We start from the raw sequence: 22,449 nt of genomic DNA on the forward strand, positions 1-22,449 counted from the left end.
GCCAAGAGGCCAGAAAGGGGCATTTAAACCCCACAAACCAGTTCGTGAACTCGCCCCTGGTTCGTGGTTCGTGAAAACGCCATGAACCACAAACCACACAGTTCTGTTTTTTCGTGCCCATGTCTACTCTGGAGTTTGGGCCTGGTTCAAGATGAGTTGCCCCTGCTTTGAATGCTTATCAGCACCCCTTATTTCTTTTCCATTTTTCCAAACTTACCTGTTGGCGGTGATAGGGAAAGCTCACAGGGGGACCAAAAACTTTTGTGGTAGCATCCAGGGTCATCAGTAACAATGGGAAATATTGCTCGTATGATTCCTGTTACCTTGAGAGATTTCTCAACTAGTGAACTGTATTAGATGCATGTTTGCAATGTATGTTTGCAGCAATTTCTACACCCTTGCTGAGAGCCAATTTTCAGGAAGATGTTTGTGTGCAAGTTGGGACGGGGGGTTGTAGCAAGCTGGCCCCTAGGTCCCTGTTGTGCTCCTGATGGCATATTAAGAGCACAATAGGGAGTCACAAAGGACCAAAAGAATTCATGAAAAATGCCCCTAAAGACAAGAATCTTTACAAATAACAGAATATTTATTACCAATAACTTTTAAAAAAGATTACATCTGCTAGATCACTAATAAATATCATTTACACTGGGGAGAAAAACTACATAGGCTTTTTTTCTTTCATTTTATTTCTTTTGTGGATTTTTTTTGTTTCATTTTTGTTTTTACATAGAAGTAACCATATCAAACTAAGAAAGGAACACAGCTTGAAATACTGACATATTTCTCTGGTTAACACCCCCAACTTACACAAGTGGAATCCTGATTATGAGTTACTGAATAAATATATTTTGAAAAGTTTAAAAGTTAGCTTGTATCATTTTGGAGCAAAAAAAGAATAAGTTACAGGCAAATTTAAGCTATCCAGACAAACAAATCATAAACCTCTGCAGTGCATTTTTTAAGACTTTGAAAAAATTAATAAAAAATCCACTTCCATTTTAAGGATTATTTCTCCCACTAGAACTACACTTACAAAAGTTTCCCGTTATAACAAACTTCATCATAGTAATATATTTTTTTCTTGTAAATTTTGATTCCAAACTAAGTCTTCTCTGGTGCATGCACAGAGTTGTCCAAGAGCTTGTGTAGAACTTTGTGTGTGCATGAAAGCTCCTGCATGCACACTGGAGTCTCTGATCTGGGCATTCCACAAACTCTGATCCAGCAGAATTCTTGCTGGAGTGAATGAAAGTGGCATGAGAAAACTATACGGTGGGTTGCCGTCAAGTACACATTTGAATGTGATTTTATAAACACGCTAGATATGTATGAAGACTAGCGCTGTCAAGAAAATGCCAGCTTTGATCTTCAGAGCACTCTTAAGGTGGCAGGCTCTGTTTTCCCCATGCAAGCGGTAAGCTTGGAGGACTTGAAATCTTAAAACAGAAGAATTATTTAGAAGTGCATAGAGACACCCAGACATACATATGATTTTTAATGGAAAAAGCCTTTTTAGAGAGGTATTCACTAGAACATTATTTATTAGATTTAGTTTTATGTCCTATACTCAAACAAGATCATATAAACATAGATCATTTTATAATTAATTTATGAAACCAGTCTATAGAGAATTACAGTTAACATGTACCTGTTAAAAGAAATACATATTCAGACGTGGAAAATAGCATATTTCAGTTTCCATTTCAAAGACTTGCAAAATCTTGATTAAAATGGTGCAAATCCAGAATAACATCAGTAATTCAATTGGTGGAATTTCAGATTTTACCACATTCAAAATCTTGTTCTTTACTATATCAACTTCTGGTCTGCATTACATTAGTGATGACAACTATATGAAATTATCATTAATTTAAAAAGTTTGTTAAATTTTAGAAAAAGCTAAATCAGAACATTAAAAAAAATTGCTGCGCATCATTAAACACTGGCTAGATGATATTATGCAGTTCATTTATACAAACTAAAAAGCAAATGCATTGCAAGATATTTTGGATTTGTTTCAAATGTTTGGTCCAGTATGGAATATTGTATGATAAAAGTGCTGGATTTAACCAAGGCCATCTAAACTGCTTTAAATGGTGACATGGAGATTTTCATAGAGGTATCCTTACTTAGCCTTCCTCCTTGCCCCACCCCCTCTCTCAACTGGTTTCATTGTCACTGTGCTAGATACACTGGGGCTTGCCTGCAACTTGACTACTCTCAAAGTGAGGCATTCTCATGCCAAATATACAATTATTCAGCAGCTCACTCCTTTTTCTTCCATTAGGAAGTTACCTGGATAGGAGGAGCCACTAGATAATAGTATACGAGGTGCAGAAGACTATCACCAAATCAGCAATATTGCAGCATATACCAGGCTGAGCTCTGAGGGGGGTGGGTTTTCTGTAGAATGCCAATGATCCATTTCATGCATACTGGATGAGCTCTGGGTGCCCTGAAGGACAGACCAAGACCAAAACAGCTTAGCTAGAGCATACTCTTGTAAAACTATACAATCAATTTAAACCAATTTACTGAGTGCTCTGACTTTACAGCCATAGAACATTCCAAAAGAATATATCTTTGTGACGATAATGTCATCAATAGCATTTTATAGCAGAGGGAAAAGAAATTAATATCTACATCATATGTTAACTTTAAAAAAGTCTATAAAACACTAAATATATAATAAAAAATATGCATATAAGGACATATGTAAACTGCTTTGGTAACATCATATTACAGATGTTTTCAGTGCATTGCAGAGTTTCCAAGGAAACTTCAGACAAAGCTATATTTGCTTTGAGGAAGTACTGTATAATGCCATTCCTAGAGAAGCATAAAACATTTTCTTTCCAGTAGTAAGATGTACTTGAACAACAATATTACTTAGTACTGGGTGTCTTCAAAACAACTAGCTAAATGTTGCTTATATTATAAACAGGAAGTCCTTTAGATAATTTTTGTCATAAACTTGATCTGGCTGTGAGGGAAATCATTATTGTGCTGATGGCTGACAATGTACAAGCATTTGAAGTAGACGCGCCCGACCCTCTTGCATATGCATCTGTGAGAAGGGGGGAGAAACAAGAAGTTCAGTACAGTGTAGCTTCATATTCACGAATAAACAACATTCATACCTAAAATTAACAAGGCTCCTTCACTGAAAAACTTGTTATAATACAGTAATTTCTACTAAAATGATTTTGTTATGAAAAAATAGATTCCCCCCCCTCTTAATTTCTCTACACGCAATACAAACACAGAGCTACTGCACAAACCACTATTTACTTAAGTGGAGGAGGGAAGCACCACTTGTACAAATACGCTTTGATGGAGCGATTCCATTGTTCTTTCTTTTATACCTGCAGACCTCTTGCGATTACAAGAATATTGGGTTGCAGCCTACAAACCAATTATGGAGATGACCTTGTAGACCAAATGGCATATGACAAAAGAAGGTGCACTTCAGAGGGGGAATTGGACAAAATAACTCCCCTTGTCCTTGTATTGAGCAGCCCGAATAGCTCAGTTCAGCTCTAGCTTGTCAGAGTTTGGGAGCTAAACAGGGTTGCCCATGGTCAGGACTTGGAAAGGAGACCACTGAAGAAGGCTGGGGTTTCCTGTGCAATGGCAGGCAATAGCAAACAACATCTGCTTGTCTCTTGCCTGGATTGCCCCATGGATGGGATCACCGTGAGTTGGTTGCGATTCAATGGCATGCTCTTCTTCTTCTGTTCTTATTAGTTTAGAGCTTGATTTGCTGAGTTTCCTTCACTTGTGGAAGAGCAAAGGAAAGATTTTACCCAATGTCCCTTCATTACTGTGGGTTGCTTTTTCACTTCACCTCACTAAATCTGAAGTATAAGATTGTAAAACTGGTAGATGAATTTGTAATAACCCTTTGACTAGTAGGTGCTTCAGTGGACTAGAGATTGTTTACTCCATGCAAGGTGGGATTCTAAAACTTGGTTTAATCCAGGTCTAAATTTTCAACCTGTGTGGAGTAATGAAACTCCTGTTGACTAAAGCACCTGCATCTGCACTTCACAGTGAACTGGAGTTTGATCAAACCAGGAATTCTCTTTGCACAAAGGTAAATGGGAGAAACGAGGGACTCAGGTAAGCACAATGACAAATGGTCCAATTGGAGTTAAATTGGAAATGCACTGGAACTGGTTAGGATATCCAAATGTAGTTATCAACAAATGGCCATGTAGAAATATTGGTCTTACTTGTTATCTTTGGAATTCGGATTTGCTCACTGCTATTTCCATCTCCTCCATCACTAAATGGCTTTATTTGTACGATGTAATCTTCATCAAAAGGCAGTGAAAGCTCCACAGATGTTTTGTTTGTTTCTATGACAGATGTACTGCTTTGTCTGTTCCATCTGTATAAAACCTGGAACACGTTGCAAGAGTGGAGAAAGAGGCAAAGAAAAAAAAATCACTGAAATACTAATTTATGTAAGAACAACTAGGTTTCTCAGAGTTAAATTGCTTCAATGATTTGTCTTCCTAAAGATCAGGAAATTTACTTTCTTTAAAATATAAATCCTGACACTAACTATCACAATACCAAGAGAGGGAGGGAGAGCTAAAATTAAAAAAAAAAAAAGATTAAGACTAAGGCATCTGTTTTTAATGCTATAATACTTGTTGAGCAATCCTTACATTTTCCAAAGAAAATCTGTTTCCTGATATTCTGGAAGACATGTTGCTCTTGGCTTGCTGTACCTAAGCAGTAGATCAGATTAGGGAAAAATGCACATATTTACTTTCCTTTTTTAAAGCTTTTCTTTCAAGGATTAAGTAAGATAAGATGAAGATCAAAAACCTCATTTCATCTGTGAAAGCTAAATTACAGCTGCACAGGACCCTGATTCAGATTCAGGACATGTTAGAAGGGCAAAGAAGGTTTAACCTTTCTATCATACATTTTCATTAATGCAAGCCAGCCCTATGCTATTATTTACCCTTTAAAAGATAAAAAAGGTGAAGGCCTTTTCTTTAAATAGAAAACTAGAGTGGGTTGCTTTTGATTTGGTAAAGAGTGCAGGTGTGATCTGACTGAGAATCCCATGAAGCTATAATTTAGGTTTTGAAGATGGCATAATTCCCATCCTTTCAATTTCATTTCTGATCCAGTTGAGAGCCAGTTTGGTGTAGTGGTTAAGAGCGTGGGACTCTAATCTGGAGAACTGGGTTTATCCTCACTCCTCAACTTGAAGCCAGCTGGGTGACCTTGGGTTAGTCACAGCTTCTAGTTCTCTCAGTCCCACCCACCTCACAGGGTGTTTTGTTGTGGGGATAATAGTAACATACTTTGTAAACTGCTCTGAGTGGGTGTTAAGTCATCCTGAAGGGCGGTATATAAATCAAATGTTGTTGTTATTGTTATTGTTGATATCATCATCACCATCACCATCTGGGTTTTGAACCTTACTTGATAACCCAGTCCTGCAGTGTGGCAAAAGCTGCAGTAGGGACAGATGCTTACACAAAGTACACTTCTGTGAGGACCACTCAAGACCCAATCTCAGCCTCACAGAGAAGAATGCCATAAGCAGCCTGAGAAACAATACTGACATAATAAAGCAAGCTGACAAGGGAAGAGCCATTGTCATAATGGACAAGACAGACTACATAAGAGAAGCTGAACAACAACTCTCCGACAACAGTTTCTACAAGCTGCTATTGTTAGACCCCACACATCAATACCAGTGGGAACTCAACAAAATCATGAAGAAAGTCCCAACATACATACAGGAACAAATTTATATGGATACACGCCAGGAACCTCGACCAGGCACCTTCTACCTCCTGCCAAAGAGACACAAACCTGATGTCAGGTCCCTGGATGTCCCATTGTCTTGAGCATAGGCACCATCATGGATGGTGTATCAGGATTTATGGACTCCATTCTGAGACCATACGTCATTAATACCTCCAGCTATGTCCATGATACCACTGCAGAAACTGCAGTCCATCAACCATCTTCCAGAAAACAGCATTCTAGTCACCATGGATGTTGAGTTCTTGTACCCCAACATCCTCCATCAGGATGGACTGCAAGCCATTAGAAACATCATCAAAGACAAGACCACAGCAGATCTTGCTACTGAACTCTGCATGTTTGTTCTCACCCATAACTAGTTCAGGTATGGTGAGAACATATACCTCCAGATCAGTGGCACAGCCACAGGCACTCTCATGGCTCCTCAGTATGCCAACATTTTCATGGGGGACCTAGAACAGTGTCTTCTGAATGCCTACCCATTGGCACATCTCCTTTACTTGAGATTTATTGATGACATCTTTATTGTTTCGACCCATGGCAAAGAAACCCTTGGGAGATTTCACCAAGCCTTCCACAACTTCCACCCCACCATCAATCTAACTATGAATCACTCTGCACAAGAAATAAACGTCCTGGACACCACAGTACAGAGACACAAGGGACACATAAGTACCACATTATACAGAAACCAACAGATTGGCAAACATATCTACATGCCTCGAGTCACCACCCCAGCCACATCAAGCAATCCATTGTGTATAGCCAAGCCCTATACTACAGGCGCATCTACTCCAACTCCTCAGACAGAGAGAGTCGCTTGAAGGATCTGCAACAGACATTTTTGCAATTACAGTATTTGCCTGTCATAGTGAGAAAGATGATTGGGAAGGTCTGAATGACACCCAGGGACAGCTTGCTATAAGACAAGCCCAAAGAAAATAACAACAGACCACCGCTGGTGGTCACCTACAGCCCACAACTCAAGTCAGTCCAACACATTATTAATGACCTACAACCTATGGTGGATTGTGACACTTTCCCCACACAGGCACTGGGGGGGGGGGCAACCTTTTCTTGCTTACATATAGCCTGCTAACCTGAAACAACTACTCACCCACAATGGTAAACTGCTTAACACTAACATGGACTCTGCAACAAACCAAGATGCTAACTTTGCTCTCCAAGCAATACCATCAGTGGACCCAACAACATCAGCCATACCATCTCAGGTTCATACTCCTGCTCATCCTCCAATGTGACTTACGCCATCATGTGTCAGCAATGGCTCTCCACTCTCTACATTGGAGGCAATGTACTAAATGTACTAACAATGGAGGCACAGCTGTCCTGTCCAAGATTGTAACAGGCTCTCTTGCCCACGTCTTAACCAAGCTTCCACTGTTCCAAAGGAACTGGCCACTTCCTTCGACAAAGAATTAATGGACGTAAGTCTGACATCAGGAACCAAAACATTCGACTTCCGGTTTGGGATCCATGGAGGTCTAACGCAGCTCCATTTGCGGAGCTGACCGGACTGCCGTTTTAAGCGGCCGGTGGGGTGAAAATAGCCCACGGCCGACTGCTCTCAGGCGGAGAGCAGGCAAAGAACGCTCAAGACCCTAGGGTGAGTTAGATCTCGGACGAGGGGGGGCTCTGCGCAACGGGTCCCCTCCCGATCCTTGAGGTCCCACCCTGCGACGGGTCGGCTACAATCTCTGCGGCAGTTTTGGGGCCAATTCGGCTGGCATAAGACCTACATACCCAAGCTTCGATTGGGAGAAGAAGTGGAGAGGAGAACTTAAAATCGAAACAGCGATTACAACCCGAGAAAAGTGAAGGGAAGGTAAAGATCACTATCTTCCGATACGGGACAGATTGATAAAAAGAGAGAGGAAAAAAAGTAGATTTTTAAACTGCAACAGACTAGTGAAAAGGAGGGGAAGACTCGGCAGGAGTTGTATTTGAAAAGAGACTAAGTTTAAAGAAGTTATTAAAGAAATTGGACTATTGTTTTGAATACCTGTGGTTTTGGAGCTGTGAGAAAAAGACACCATCGCGAGATCTGCTGTGGGAAGAAGGAAGACAGGAAGTGCGTAATAACAATAGAGTGGCTGGAGAGAAGCGGCCCTTGCTGGAGGGCAGGAAGAAGGGAATCGCCATCTTTGAGAGGGGAAGGGTCGCGGCCTCAGCGGAAAAGGAAGTAGGCCATTTTGGATTACAAAATCATAGAGAGACCATAGAGAAAAGACGCCCGACATTTTGGACCCTTTAAAAATTAATTTATGCAAGAAGACCGGGACATTTGAAATAAAAAAAAGGTACTAAATTCAACGCCACGGAGTTAAGGAAGAGAGCGGACTCGTGGGAGCGAGCTAAAGCAAGCCCCACGATGTCGAAAAAAGAGTGGCAATCGGCAATAGAAAACCTGGACAAAAAACTTTTAGAGGTGATCAAGGAATTTAAAGACATGAAATTGGAGTTGATTAAAGAGGTTAAACAGACAGTAAAATCGGAGCTGTCAGAAGTAAAATCGGAGCTGTCAGAGGTGAAGAAAGGTATGGAAACAATACAAAACGAATTACAAGGGACGCAGCAGAGAGTTAAAACAGTAGAAGGAGCGATGGAGAACTTAGCAGATACGCAACAAACAGAGATGAGACTGATGAGGGGAAGGATGGCGGTTGCGGAAAGTAGACACATGGAGAAGCAGCTGAGATTTCGCGGTCTGCCGGAAATGGAAGGAAAGACAGCGCAAGAACAGATGACTGAGGTGTTAGCTGAATACCTGGGGAAGGAGGAGGAGGAAGTTGTGGCTATACTAGATGTGGCATATCGTGTGAACTCGAGAATTGCAACCCAGAGGAAAATACCAAGAGACGTGATCGTACAATTTACAACACGAAACATGAAAGAGAAGATTGTGACTAAACAGTTTCAAGATCCATTGGAGATCGATGGCAAGACAATCATCATAATGAAGGAATTACCCAGATCAGTGTTACTAGATCGGAAAAAATATAAAGCGCTAATCCAGATGTTGAAGGACATGAAAATCAGGTACAGATGGGAGCTTCCAGAGGGTTTGTCCTTTGAATTTGGATGTGCCAAAAAGCGTATCAGATCTGAGCGGGAAATGGAGCGATTTATAAGGGACAATGAAAAAGACTTACCAACAAGATTATGAGTATGGAATGTAAAGTACTATCTTGGAATGTAAATGGACTAAATTCACCGAATAAGAGGAAAAATATCTTCCACTGGTTATTAAAACAAAAATGTGATATTGTTTGTTTGCAAGAGACTCATATTCGAAAACAGGATGTAAAATATTTAAAATTGGGAAAATTGGGCAAGGACTTTGTAGCGGCCTCAAGTAAGAAAAAAAGAGGAGTGGTGTTGTATGTAAATGAGGAGCTACAACCAAAATTCATAATGAAAGATGTGGAAGCCAGATTTGTAGCAGTGGAATGTACTTGGAACTTAAAGAGAGTGTTGGTAGTCGGAATTTATGCACCTAATGGTGCAAAAGAAAGCTTCTTTGAGGACTTGAGGAAGCATTTAGACGACCTTTCATATGATCAGATAATTCTTGCTGGAGACTTCAATGGAGTGACAGACTTGGAACTGGATAAAAAGACCACAATGGCACAAAAGAAAAGAGGATTACTACCAAAGCTCTTTTTTGAGCTGATTCAACAAGAGACTCTTGAAGATGTATGGAGAAGAGAATATCCTAAAAGTAGACAGTTTACTTTCTATTCTGCAAGGCACTCTACATTATCAAGAATTGATATGATCTGGGCCTCAAAAGACTTGGCGTTATGGACTAAGGAGGTAGAAATAATGCCGATGGTAGGCTCAGATCACAACCCAATTATGTGGAAATTAGGGAAAAGGAGAAAAAGGAAAGCATGGAGAATAAATGAGGACTTGTTACAGGAAAGAGAGAACATGGAAATACTGAGAAGAGAGACAAAGTTTTTTATACAATACAACGTGAATAAAGAAGTACCAACTGATAAAGTTTGGGATGCTTATAAGGCGGTTATAAGAGGCATACTAATGGACTTAAATGGTAGAGCAAGAAAGAAGAAAGAGGAGAAGAGACTAGAGATTGAGGAGAAAATAAAAGCCAAAGAAATACAGCTAAAAAAGAGACCAGGGAAAAAGAAATTATATCAGGAAATTAAAATACTTCAAGAACAGTTAACAGCAATGAGTAATAAAGAACTGGAGTGGAACCTTAAAAGGCTGAATCAGAAAGCGTTTGAGGGTGCAAATAAACCTGGGAAGTACCTGGCATGGCAATTGAAGAAGAGAAGGGAAAAGAAAACAATAAACAAAATTTGTGAAGATAACAAAACGTATTTGGAACAGACTACCATTAGTAGAGCCTTTTATAAATTCTACGCTAAGCTGTATAATAAGAAAGAAGTAAACAAAGAATCAATAGCGTCATATTTGGAGAAAATGAAACTTCCAGAAATTTCGGAAGTTTGGAGAAATAAATTGAACAGTGAAGTAACGGATGAGGAAATAAGTAAGGCAATACAATCTGCAAATCTAGGAAAGGCGCCAGGGCCAGATGGACTTACGGCTAAATTTTATAAGACAATGGCCAATGAGCTGGCACCATTCCTAAAGGAGGTGATTAATGGAGTTTTAAGGGATCAAAGGATTCCAGACACTTGGTCGGAGGCGAACATATCATTGATCCCAAAAGAGGGCCAAGACCTGACTAATGTGAAAAATTACAGACCTATATCGTTACTTAATAATGACTATAAAATCTTTGCGAAGATATTGGCGGAGAGACTGAAGGGGTGGCTCTCGGAAGTCATAGAGGAGGAACAAGCAGGCTTTTTGCCAGACAGACAAATCAGAGACAATTTAAGGACAGTGATTAATGCTATTGAATATTATGACAAGCGTTGTGACAAGGAGGTTGGTTTCTTCTTTGTTGATGCTGAAAAGGCGTTTGACAATTTAAACTGGGACTTTATGTTTGCCACTATGGAAAAGCTACAACTGGGAGAAAGATTCATCAGAGCAATTAAGGAAATTTACAGAGACCAGACTGCAGCAATTGTGGTGAATGATGAACTGACTAAGAAATTGATCATTAGTAAAGGAACAAGACAAGGTTGCCCGTTGTCTCCACTGTTGTTCATTTTAGTATTGGAGATCCTGATGATACAAATATGACAAGACGAGGAAATTCGAGGAATAAAAATTAAGGACTATTCATACAAGGTCAGAGCATTTGCGGATGATATAATGTTAATTGTAGAGGACCCATTGGAGAACATGCCAAGAGTGATTGATAAGATCAGGGAGTTTGGAGACTTGGCAGATTTCTATATTAACAAAAAGAAATCAAAGATATTATGTAAAAACATGACTAAGCAGAAACAACAATTGTTAATGGAAATAACGGACTGTGAAGTAACAAGCAAGGTGAAATATTTGGGAATTGAACTGACTGCAAAGAATATAGACTTATTTAAAAACAATTATGAAAAACTATGGATTCAGATAGAGAGAGACTTGATTAAATGGAATAGGCTGAATCTGTCATGGTTGGGTAGGATTGCAGCAGTTAAGATGAATGTGTTACCAAGAGTAATGTTTTTGCTACAGACAATACCAATCATCAGAGACTCTAAACAATTTGAAAAATGGCAGAGGAAATTATCAGATTTTGTATGGGCAGGCAAGAAGCCTCGAGTGAAAATGAAAGTTTTACAAGACGCAAAGGAAAGAGGCGGAATGCAACTGCCCAATCTGAGACTCTATCATGATGCAATCTGCCTAGTGTGGCTGAAAGAGTGGATGACATTAAAGAACAAGAAATTACTAGCCCTAGAGGGATACAAAAAAATATTTGGATGGCACGCATACCTATGGCACGATAAAGTAAAGGTCAACTCGATGTTCCTGCATCATTTCATACGGAGAAGTCTATATCTACAAGAAGGAACTCCTTTGTGGGTAGTTCCATATGAGGTGATAGACCCGAGAGCTGTTGATAATGAACAACAATGTTTAACTTACAAAGAAATAACTAGAATTGAAGTATCTAAACTTAGAATAAAGACGCAAGAGGAATTATCACCTTATTACGATTGGTTCCAGTATAGACAGATCAGAGACTTATATAATTCGGACTCTGTAAAGGGAGGTATACGAATAGAGAATTCGGAACTAGAGCAGACCCTTCTTAAAGAAGAGAAGAAAAGAATATCTAAGGTATACCAAGTACTGTTGAAATGGTATACTGAGGATGAGACAGTTAAAACACAAATGGTGAAATGGGCTATAAATTTTAACAAAGAAATAACAATGGAGGCATGGGAATACTTGTGGAAGACTACAATGAAGACAACGACATGTACTAGCATTAAAGAGAACATTTACAAAATGATCTATCGTTGGTACATGACACCAAAGAAGATCGCGCTAGGGAATTTGAATACTTCTAATAAATGCTGGAAATGTAGGAAGCATGAGGGCTCCCTCTATCATATGTGGTGGTCGTGTGAGGTAGCTAGGCAGTACTGGGGGGAAATAATAAGGGAAATGAGTGAAATTTTACAATTTCAAATTAATAAGAACCCAGAACTCCTGCTACTAAACTTGGGAATGGAGGGAATTCCAGCCCATCATAGGACATTGATATTTTATATGACGGCAGCGGCTAGACTTTTGTATGCGCAAAAATGGAAAGTACAAGAAGTGCCAACCATTGAAGACTGGATTTACAAATTGCTGTATATGGCTGAAATGGACAAGATGACAAGAAAATTGAGAAATCTGGACTCAGGGCAGTTTAACACAGACTGGGAGAAGCTGAAACAATATTTGGAGAAGAAATGGGAGGTGGGAGGAAAACTGTGGCAGTTTGAGAACTACTGAAGTATAATAAAGTGTAGAGGAGGGTGACTTTACCGGGGGGGAGAAGAGATAAAAGTGAATTTATAAGCAGTTAGACTAATAGATGGATATATATATAGATATATGAAGGCTAATAAATAGAACATTGATAGAAAATAACTAACCATAAGGATTAAATATAAGGATTGAGTAACCAATAATATTTTCTTTCTTTGGTAAGATCTGTATAATGCACCAAACTGAATGTCTGAAGATAAAGATGAGTCAAATTGATTGACTATATGATGAGAGTTATATTGAATTATTATAAGAAGACAGAATGAGTAATATATGGAGCATAAGTTAAATTGTTTGACTTAAATGAATGTATGATTTACATGGTTTATGATTTATAGAAATATTTGAATTATAGAAATTGGGATAAATTGTTTATCCAAGATGGAAATAAGGACTTACAGTTTGGGTATAGAATATTAAAAATAGTTAAGGATGTACTGCTTAGAATAAAGGAGAATATATATTTGTTTTAGATAGAGGAATCTAATAGAAGTAAGGGAAAAGGGACAAAGGGTTGGAAAGCTGTTGGAAGTCAACAAAAAGGGGGGGAAAGGGAGGGGGTTAGAAATGGAAAATTGGGGAAAATTGAATGTAATGTAAAAATAATGGATTCTAACCCAATAAAAAATTTTTCAAAAAAAAAAAAAAAGGAACCAAAACATTCAAAAACCAGTGGGAGAACATTTTAACCTTCTAGGACATTCAGTTGCTGACCTAAAAGTAGCAGTTCTCCTGCAGAGGAATTTGAAAGGGAGATTAGAATGAGAGACTGATGAATTGCAACTGATAACGAAGCTCAAGACTATGCATCCACTTGGACTGAATCAAGACAAAGGCTTCCTGTATCATTTCCAATGCTAATTTCTCCACACCCACCACCCCTATACCCCAGCCTATTCAAACACGCCTGCCTATGTCATTCACCAGCTATTATCATTCGGCTTCTGTAATGACTCCACTCTCCAAGATATAAGGACAGATGGACTCACGAGTATCTGAAGAAGAGAGCTGTGGCTCATGAAAGCTCATTCCCTACCACTAATTTTGTTAGTCTTACCCTACTACTAATAGTCTTATATGTGCTACTGGACTCTTGTTCTTTTCCACTGTTATGAGTAGTAATGTTTCACTAGTGTTATGTTGCAACAGCAACTAAAAATGGAAGTGCAGCTGTCCTGTGTGAGATTGTAACAGGCTCTCTTGCCCCTGTCTTAACTAAGCTTCCACGGTTCCAAAGGAAAGATTTATCTTTTTGACAGCTTTCAGCAATTAGTTCAAGACCTGTCAAGCAAAACTGCTCTTTGAACAATTTGCTTATCAGTACATTTATTTATAAAAAGGTTCTTTATTGCTTTGCCACTTCTCATCAAAGTACATAGACACCTGAAATTTTATTTTCTTTTATTGAAGGTACAGCCTACTTTTAAAATGAAGCAAGTAATTAAAAATATATATGATTATTAATATAAATCCTACAAAAGCAGAACACAGAAAAGCAATAAGAATTAGGTTTGCTAACATTTCTTAATAAACTCTTTAAGTTTAAAACAAAGTTTCTATGAAATGCATTAAGATTCTCATAGCATACAGTACAAGGATAAATTCTCACCTAGAATTCTCATGAAATATCTTCCAATCAGAACTCTAACCCATTATCTAGATTTGCTTGTTTTATAGGTTATCATATGCAAATATCTAAGATCTTTTCACATAATAGCATAAACAAACTATGATTGGTTTGATGCTTATTGAATATTCATAATTTCTATTGTATAACCTTCTAATTAGCCAAAAAATGACGTTATAGCCAACTTGCAAAACAAAGCTATACATCTATGAAAGATGGCAGAAAGTTAAGATACTAGATCACTATTGGTCCATTCTTTGATAAGGGAACATTAATCTAGATACGAGTCCACTATTTTTAATTAGCTGTCATAGATGAAAGCACACCTGTTTTGGTTACGTAACACTGAAAAAACACAGTTCATGCAGAGTTTAAAAGTTCACTCAGAATACAAGCCATTGCTATGTATTGGCTTAGTATTGATTGGTATAATGTGCTTTAATCTATATTATTGCAACAAGACTGCCTTCATCATGTGGGTAGGGAAAGGGTACAGAGACAGCGGCACAGTGGTAAAATTAAGTGCCATACTGTCCATGAAACAGCATGGACCACGCTACCCATAAGTAACAAACTTTCCAAGATGCCAGCTTTTAAATTACAAGTACTGTATTTTGCCTAATTTGGGAATTTTTTCTCTAGTTATCAATTTGTGTTTAGATTTGAATGATACTCTAATTATGGGTGTGCACCAAAAAAAGATTCAAGTTTCCTGCTTCGAGTTTACTGAAGCAGGAAAAAACTTCAGGAAAACCTGAATCCTGAAGTGGCTTGCCACTTTAGATTCAGGTATTTAAACTGCTTACAGAAGCATTACAAAGCATTTAGCTAAGCTTTGCTTAGGCATTTCCAGATTGCTTCAGCAATGCTGAGGCTGATTTGGAAATGCCAAATCTTTCGGTTTGACTAATTCAGGTCAAAAACCTGAATCCTGAACCCAAAGTGCAAATCCCTAACTCTAATACCATTGCAGTCATGTGGGGCTACATTCCAGGTTTATTAGATCAACCCAACCCTTTACATATGTAGGCAGAAGTAATGCCACCAACTTCAACAGAATTCTTGATTAAGTACCAGTACTTAGGACTGCAACCTATATTGATTTCGTTCTTGAATTTCTGATTCCCATAATACACATTTAAATACCTGCTGATTAATCTGGTGATTACTTAATTCAGGACAGTGATACTGTTCAGTGTCATACAACAATGACAAGTATTTTTTTGCTGCGCTTGAACAAGTTACCTACTTTATATCCTTTGACTTCAGATTCATTATTCTGTGCTTTTACTTGATCCCAGTTTAATATAATCTTGGAGTCTGATGAATTCCAGATGATGTTTCCAGGGGGCTGACTGGGTGCTACATTCAAAAGAGAGTAAGCCGAATATTATGATGTACCATCATTTTCCTTATTCAAGTACTAACATTGCCTCTAACTAGATAGTATCTTGGGAACTATGAACTTTTATGTTTGTTGAGTTAATGAGCAGTTGTATAAACATGCGTATTCAAGTTTAGCAGATGATTTGACATGACAGAGTCCTCTACATGAATAAGGTAAATGGATACAATTCACCATACTGGTCACTAGTAGATACAGGCCAAGACAAACATTTATTTTTTTTGGCCCACTGAATTGTCCATTCTCTCTCTCTTGATTAATGAGATGAAGAAGCCTGAACATTAAACTCACATGTTGATCCTGTATTTATACCTGCCAAGGCTATTCGTGGGTATCCCATAACTCAGTAGTCCATAACTCTGAGACACCCAGAATTAAACAAGGATACTTTGAGAGCCCTGGAGGGGGGGGGGGAGTAAAAGTGAATAAATATCTAAATAATAACCCTTTGGTACAGTAAGCCTTGGGACCAAACTACTGATCCCCCCACCCCCGCAGCTTGGTGCCTGCCTTCTCCCAGAGGCGCTGTTAAAGCAACATGACACATAAGAACCTAAAATCCATCTTTGTTTTCTTAACTGACACTCACGTGGCTTTTTGGTAGTTACATTGACTATAGCACTGGAAGGTCCCATCCCTGCTGTATTATAAGCCTTGACAGCCAAGTGATACAAAGCATTCCCCTTCAAGTGACTGATTTTTGCAGAAGTCTGGTTGGTCGTGGTTCTCAATCTTCCAGCCTGCTCTTCTTTATCATCATGTTTCCAATATCTAATCTGCACAAATAAAAAGTACAGTTTCTTATTTGAACTCAGTATAAATTAATTGTTTTATACCACATTCTTTACATTTCAGAACAGCTAAAAAAATCCCAAGGGTGAGCACAGTATTTATGCTTGTGTAAGTAAGCATGTGGCTGGTGGAATCATAATCATAGTCTTAGAGCAATTATCCTGATCTCATCCACTTAGCTACCCTGATCCTACTAACTTAAAACTATATGAGTGAACATTAACTTTAAGAACTGACTTATTAACTATATATATATTTTTAAATACACTGCTGAAATATGCTTATTTTTTGCTTATTTCAGCAGAAGTGCAACTGCACCCTTGTGACATAAAAACAAAGAACAAAGTTAAAAATAGGAACCCTTTAGCTTTGAAGGGCTTTGTTGTTGTTGTTGTTATGCTTTTATGCTATATACAACTGGTACTTTCCTCTTCTTTAGTGGGGGAAGCCGCCACACACAAATGTATTGTTGTGATTAGAATGCTGGACTTTGACTATGGAGAGATTCAGTTTCTTGGGCCAGTGACTCTCTCTCAGCCTACCCTACCGCATAGGGTTGTTGTGAGGACAAAATGAGGGAGGAGAAAACCATGTCCACTGCTCAGAGCTTCTTTGAGGAAGAAAAAAATGCAAGCTATAGAAACACAAAAAAAAATCTACTGCAGTGGAAAAGAGCAAGAGTCTAGTAGCACCTATAAGATTAACAAAATTAGTGGTAGGGTATGAGCTTTCGTGAGATACAGCTGTATTTGAAGAAGTGAGCTGTAGCTCACAAAAGCTCATACCCTATCACTAATTTTGTTAGTCTTATAGGTGCTACTGGACTCTTGATGATTTCCACTGCTACAGACAGACTAATAGGGCTACCCATCTTGATCTAGCAACAAAAATCTATTATCAGCTTTTGGAACTTGTTGGAAGACAATTAGTGTGGAACTCAAGGCATAATGGAAACATTGAAGGACAACAACGCTGAAAGAAGGGAATTCACTCATTCCTAGTCCTGCCACATTTGCTTATGAAAACCTTTGACCCAAAGCTTATTTTGACATGACACAATACAACACTTTGGTCCAAAGGTGACTTGGCTAAAGCAAGGAGAATTTTTTTCTGGGATACTGGGATCCCCAGTGCCTATTTTATGTGAAATGTGGAAAAAATTGTATAACCCTTACTAGGGGAAAAAAGACAGGGTGATCTGGAAGAGACAGTATTTTGGGGATTTTTATTTCAGCACATCTCCAGAAATCTTGCCATTGTTATCTATTTCAAGTAGTCTCAGCCAAAGCACTCAGAATATGATGCCAGATTGATTTTTATGATGTGTGGGCTTACAGCTTTTGTTGCACTCAGTTGCACAGAATGCAGACTATTATGCAGACTACAGATCCACTGGAGGGTCCCTTTTACAGGAGTAACATTTCCATTCCCACTTCCAGTTTTATAATACCTGGTTTATTGTGTGCAAGGGAGCAGGCTAACATTTAAACCATTCCATACAGTAATTGGTCTTTAGGTTTGCCCTATAGGTGCATGTTGTATATTTCTGAAATGTGATTTGAGGAAGAATCCATGCCTGCATATCAGTCTCCCCTTGCAGAATAACACACTGAGAATTATAATCACACATTATTAAAGCTCACTGATGCCAACTGTATTAGCATACGTTTTTCTGCATAACAAGAAAGAAGCTTTTCAGTACAAGATTTGAAAAACGATTCTTTGTCCATCTTATATAACTTATATATCTTATATAAATGCCCTAATATTCTCTATGGAGCGCTTAGGTGGTTGAAGAGGACTGCTTGTTTTATGCTGCTGGTCCTACCTCATAGCCTTGTATCCTTCCTTTGCTCTGGGTTTCAAGCAGCAAGGACCAAAATACTTCTACTTCTGAAGATGAAAGGCTTTTGGCTACAATGTTGGTTGGAGCTTTGCTGGGTTCTAAAAAGAAGCACTAATGGTTAGCTGTAGGTTCACTTTTATGAAAACAATTTTTCATCAAGATAACTATCTTTTGCAGTCTGGTACTCAGCTTAGGATCTAGGAATTTGTGTTGTCAAGAAACTGGCCTCTTTTAATCTATTTCTTGGCTTTTTCAAATCTTTGTTTCAAGCTTTCAAGTGTACTTAAACTACAGAAGGCCCATATCTGGAAAATTACAGTCACTATGACTTTGCAGTTCCCAGAGAAGATAAAAAATGAGATGGAATAGAGATGCAGGTGTGGATGAGATCATGGGATCAGAGAGATTCAAGACCAGAGACCAGGAAGGAGTTTTGCACTCACAATCTGTATCATTAGTGCAAGAAACCCCGGGTGAGGGTAAGTTGCTCTGATTGTGAATATGCTCCAGCTGCAGAAGAACATGGCCACATGCCTTAGTAACACCATTTGATTGGTCAAGCAGGATCAGACCATGCTGTGGACAGTCTAGTATAAAGCAAGGGATTTCATTCTAGTTAATGTTCCAGTTGGGTGCTGCATGCTGATGCATGCTGCTGTAATACCAGCAGTTACACCTGCAGTTACATGTTATTCTGTGCTCTGGACTTGACTACCAGGATAGGACTATGGAATTCTACCTGAACTTTTGTGCTTCCAGTCTGACATGGTAACAGCTGTGATGGAGGACCAACAACCAGTAATTTTAGGATAGTTATTGTTTTCTGTATTGCATGCTTTCTAAATTTGTTATCTTTTGCACATTTTGATAAACTTTATTAATTATAGTTCTGTGGTATTATTTGAGTTTGGGCCTTTAATATACAGCCAGCACTGTGGCCTATTTGGCTACAGCTACCAAGTAATTGTTTTTGTAAAACTCAAACTGCAGGCATCCTACTTTGCAGGGTTGACTTCTGGATTAATACTCTGTAGGATATGGTTCCTTAGTCTCTTAGCTGGCGGTTCATTAAGAGAGACTTGTGGTGTCTCCCATTACCCTGGGAGGTGAGGATTTGCCTCTCAGTACTGACTGTTCTTCTCTTCACCTCCACTCTGGCTTTCCTGTGGATACTGGGGGCTGCAACCTATGTGAGGTTAAGCAAATCTGTGGCTTGGATCCTGCATAACACTAAAGTGTGGTTTGATTTTACTTGATTGCATAGTAGCCCCAAGTTGTCCTCTCTCGCCTGCCTAGGAATACTAGAGTTGTAAAGCTAGAGTTGTGAGTCACTCCATCCACACAAACCTTCCCAGTGTGCTGATGTTATAGGAAGACAGAAGAAGGCAACTATTTCTAGCGGCAGTGCCTGCCCACTCCCTGCTAGTTCCATTATCTGTTATTGGATGGAAATTATAGTGGAATGTCTCTTTGCAAAACTAGAAATTTTATATAATTGTTAATGGGGTAGCAATAGGAAGGGGATTTCAGAAATAGAAATTTAGCATATCATTATTCAACATGTGCTAACTGAGCTCCTTTCTAAGGCATAACTGGTTAGATCATTAAGTATGTTATGACAGTACAGCATGTTCACATGTATATACTACAGAAGACCTGTTCTGTTGTTCCAAAAGTGGGTACAATGAGATGGAGATTCCAATGGTTGGCTCATTCTCCCTTAACATGTTGATTGTACCCAAACATGACTAGGTTGCAGCTTATAATGTCTTAAGAAGAGGCGATTTCTTGCTCTTTCATTAGAGATGAATTGAGTCTTTGCGGATTTAAACTGCAGAGATAGTGCTGTGCAACTGGACCATGTCCCTCCACTTTGTATGGAGCATCAATTCTATGAGATAACTGATAAAATGATGCCATTGCCAAATTTATTTAATTACACTATATACTGATACACTGAGAAAAGAGGAACTAGTTTGCAGTCAGGATATATTTCATACTAACAGTATGTAACAGCATCTTTCTAAGCCCATTAATTCAGTCAATTTCGGCTGTTCTAAGAACAGTTTCTTGGGATTAAGCCTCATTTACTAAAATGGGACTTACTTCTGAGTACACCTCTTTAGGATTGCTCGTTTAGAGGGATGTAACTTGGTTTAGTATTGGACATAAAAGTACACATATAGACTTATTTATCAGTGGTTCTCAATCTTTTTGTGACTCATCCAGGGCTGACCCAAAAGATTGAGGAGGCGCTGGGGGTGGGTGGGTTGAGGAGATGCAGAAAGATGGCAGATGTTGGCAAAGAGGGAGGTGACAAGTGGCTCAGTGAAGTACATCTCCCAAAGTAGGCAGAGGGCTGTGAGGCACCTCAGCATACTGGCAAGAGGTGGAGCTGCTGAAAGAGCCACGCCAAGACAGAAGCTATGCTTGCACATACCATGTTCTATCTTCCTCTCGCTTTTCCATGCTCTGAACACCTCTTGCCCACTCTCCAGCATTTTCCACTTTCTTAAAGTTACTATTGTAAAGTTACTAGTTGCCAGATATCTCCCCTCTCCATTATTATTGCAAAGGAGGAGGGAGAGGTGAGAATGTGAGAAGCTGGAAGGGAAGGAGAGAAAGAGAAGGCTGCACAGAGCAGGAGCCACCATTAATGGAGGTTTTGCAACCCACTTTTGGGTCCCAACTTACAGGCTGGGAAACACTGATCTATGTTATAGAAACATAAAGCTATTATTACAATTCTAATATCTAAGAAGAAATTTAAGCTTAATATACATATATGCTACTAAAGAAATATATGTTTCACCACACTGTCATCAAATGTCAAAAGAAAAAAAAATTTCATATATCCTGACATATTAGCTTGAAAAAATTGTGTTTAAGCAACTAATAATTATATATTTCTTAATCAAGAAGCCTCACACTTCTGTTTAATGGCAATTAATTAATTAATGTCAAAGATAGTGCCATGCCAATGCTCAAATAAGTACCGTCAATAGACTGAATTCTAAAAGTAGAAACATGCAATTTAATATAAATTCCAAGGGGGCCTGACCGATAATAGAATCTAGAATGAGTACAGACTACATTACCTTCATCTGCTGAATAGACAATTGTGACAGGACTGAAAGAACCTTCGCCTTTGTTGTTGTACACTCCCACTTTGACTTCGTATTGGGAGAATGGTGGCAAACTTTCATTCCTAAAGACATATTTGGAGGCATCGGGAGAAGCCACTACAGTCTGCATCCAACTTATTGTACCAACTGGACGGAAGGCCACTACATAACCAAACCCACCTCCATTTTGTAATTCTTCAGGAACTGTCTACGGAGAGAAAAATTACAGAAACAGCCTTATGTAGAAGATGAATTTTCAAAGAGGCTTAGTAAAACATATGTCCCCCCAAAATAATGGATCCACACAGTGCAGTTTGGAAGCATAATGGCTGGCAAAGGAAATAAGCATTCAACTTGAAAAGCTGTTGTATGTTTCAGCACTAATTTGTTTCAGAACATTCACATGCTTTTTATAGTTTGTTTTCTCCTCTGAAAACACCTAATTCTAAAATTGTGCAAGTCAGATAACAAACCAAGTGCAGCTCTAAACATAATGGACATCTAGAAATTAGGCATCTAAGTGCTGTTTGCAAGCAGGGCCGGCTCTTCAATTGAGGCGGAGCTGGCCTCCACCTCAGGTGCTGAACTCTGAAGGAGGTGCCGTGCCAGCCCCACAGTGATCAAGTTCCCTGCAGTGTGCCCGCTCCCGTGCAGTAATTCTCCTCTCTTGACACAAGGCATTTCTTCTAGAGTGCAGAAGGGCAGCCCTGTCTTCCTGCTCAGACAGCGCCTGAGGAGCTTTGAGTTCAGCCCCATTAGCAGGGGCATTTCTCTCTCTGCCTTCCCCCCCTTCTCTCTCTCTCTCTCAATTTAAGCCTTGGGTGAAGCTTCTGGGAGCAAGAGACACTCTAGCTGGCTGGGGAGCAGCAAACTCCCATCTGACCTTTTGTCCCCCTTG

General features: G+C 39.0%; 1 protein-coding gene across 1 annotated transcript in view; it reads right to left on the reverse strand.

The window, feature by feature from the left end:
• Positions 1–635: 635 nt before the first annotated feature.
• LOC129328520 (contactin-4) overlaps positions 636–22,449 on the reverse strand; it is a 418,707-nt gene continuing 396,893 nt past the window's right edge. Inside the window, exons 17-22 of the mRNA XM_054977634.1 lie at positions 21,525–21,759; positions 18,409–18,524; positions 16,378–16,564; positions 15,633–15,745; positions 4,239–4,407; positions 636–3,070 (exon numbers count right to left, since the gene is read on the reverse strand). Coding sequence (XP_054833609.1) covers positions 2,970–3,070; positions 4,239–4,407; positions 15,633–15,745; positions 16,378–16,564; positions 18,409–18,524; positions 21,525–21,759 — 921 coding nt within the window. The 3' untranslated portion in view covers positions 636–2,969. The remainder of the gene's footprint in view (positions 3,071–4,238; positions 4,408–15,632; positions 15,746–16,377; positions 16,565–18,408; positions 18,525–21,524; positions 21,760–22,449) is intronic.

The sequence above is a fragment of the Eublepharis macularius genome, chromosome 4 (assembly GCF_028583425.1).
Source record: "Eublepharis macularius isolate TG4126 chromosome 4, MPM_Emac_v1.0, whole genome shotgun sequence".
NCBI lineage: Eukaryota > Metazoa > Chordata > Lepidosauria > Squamata > Eublepharidae > Eublepharis > Eublepharis macularius.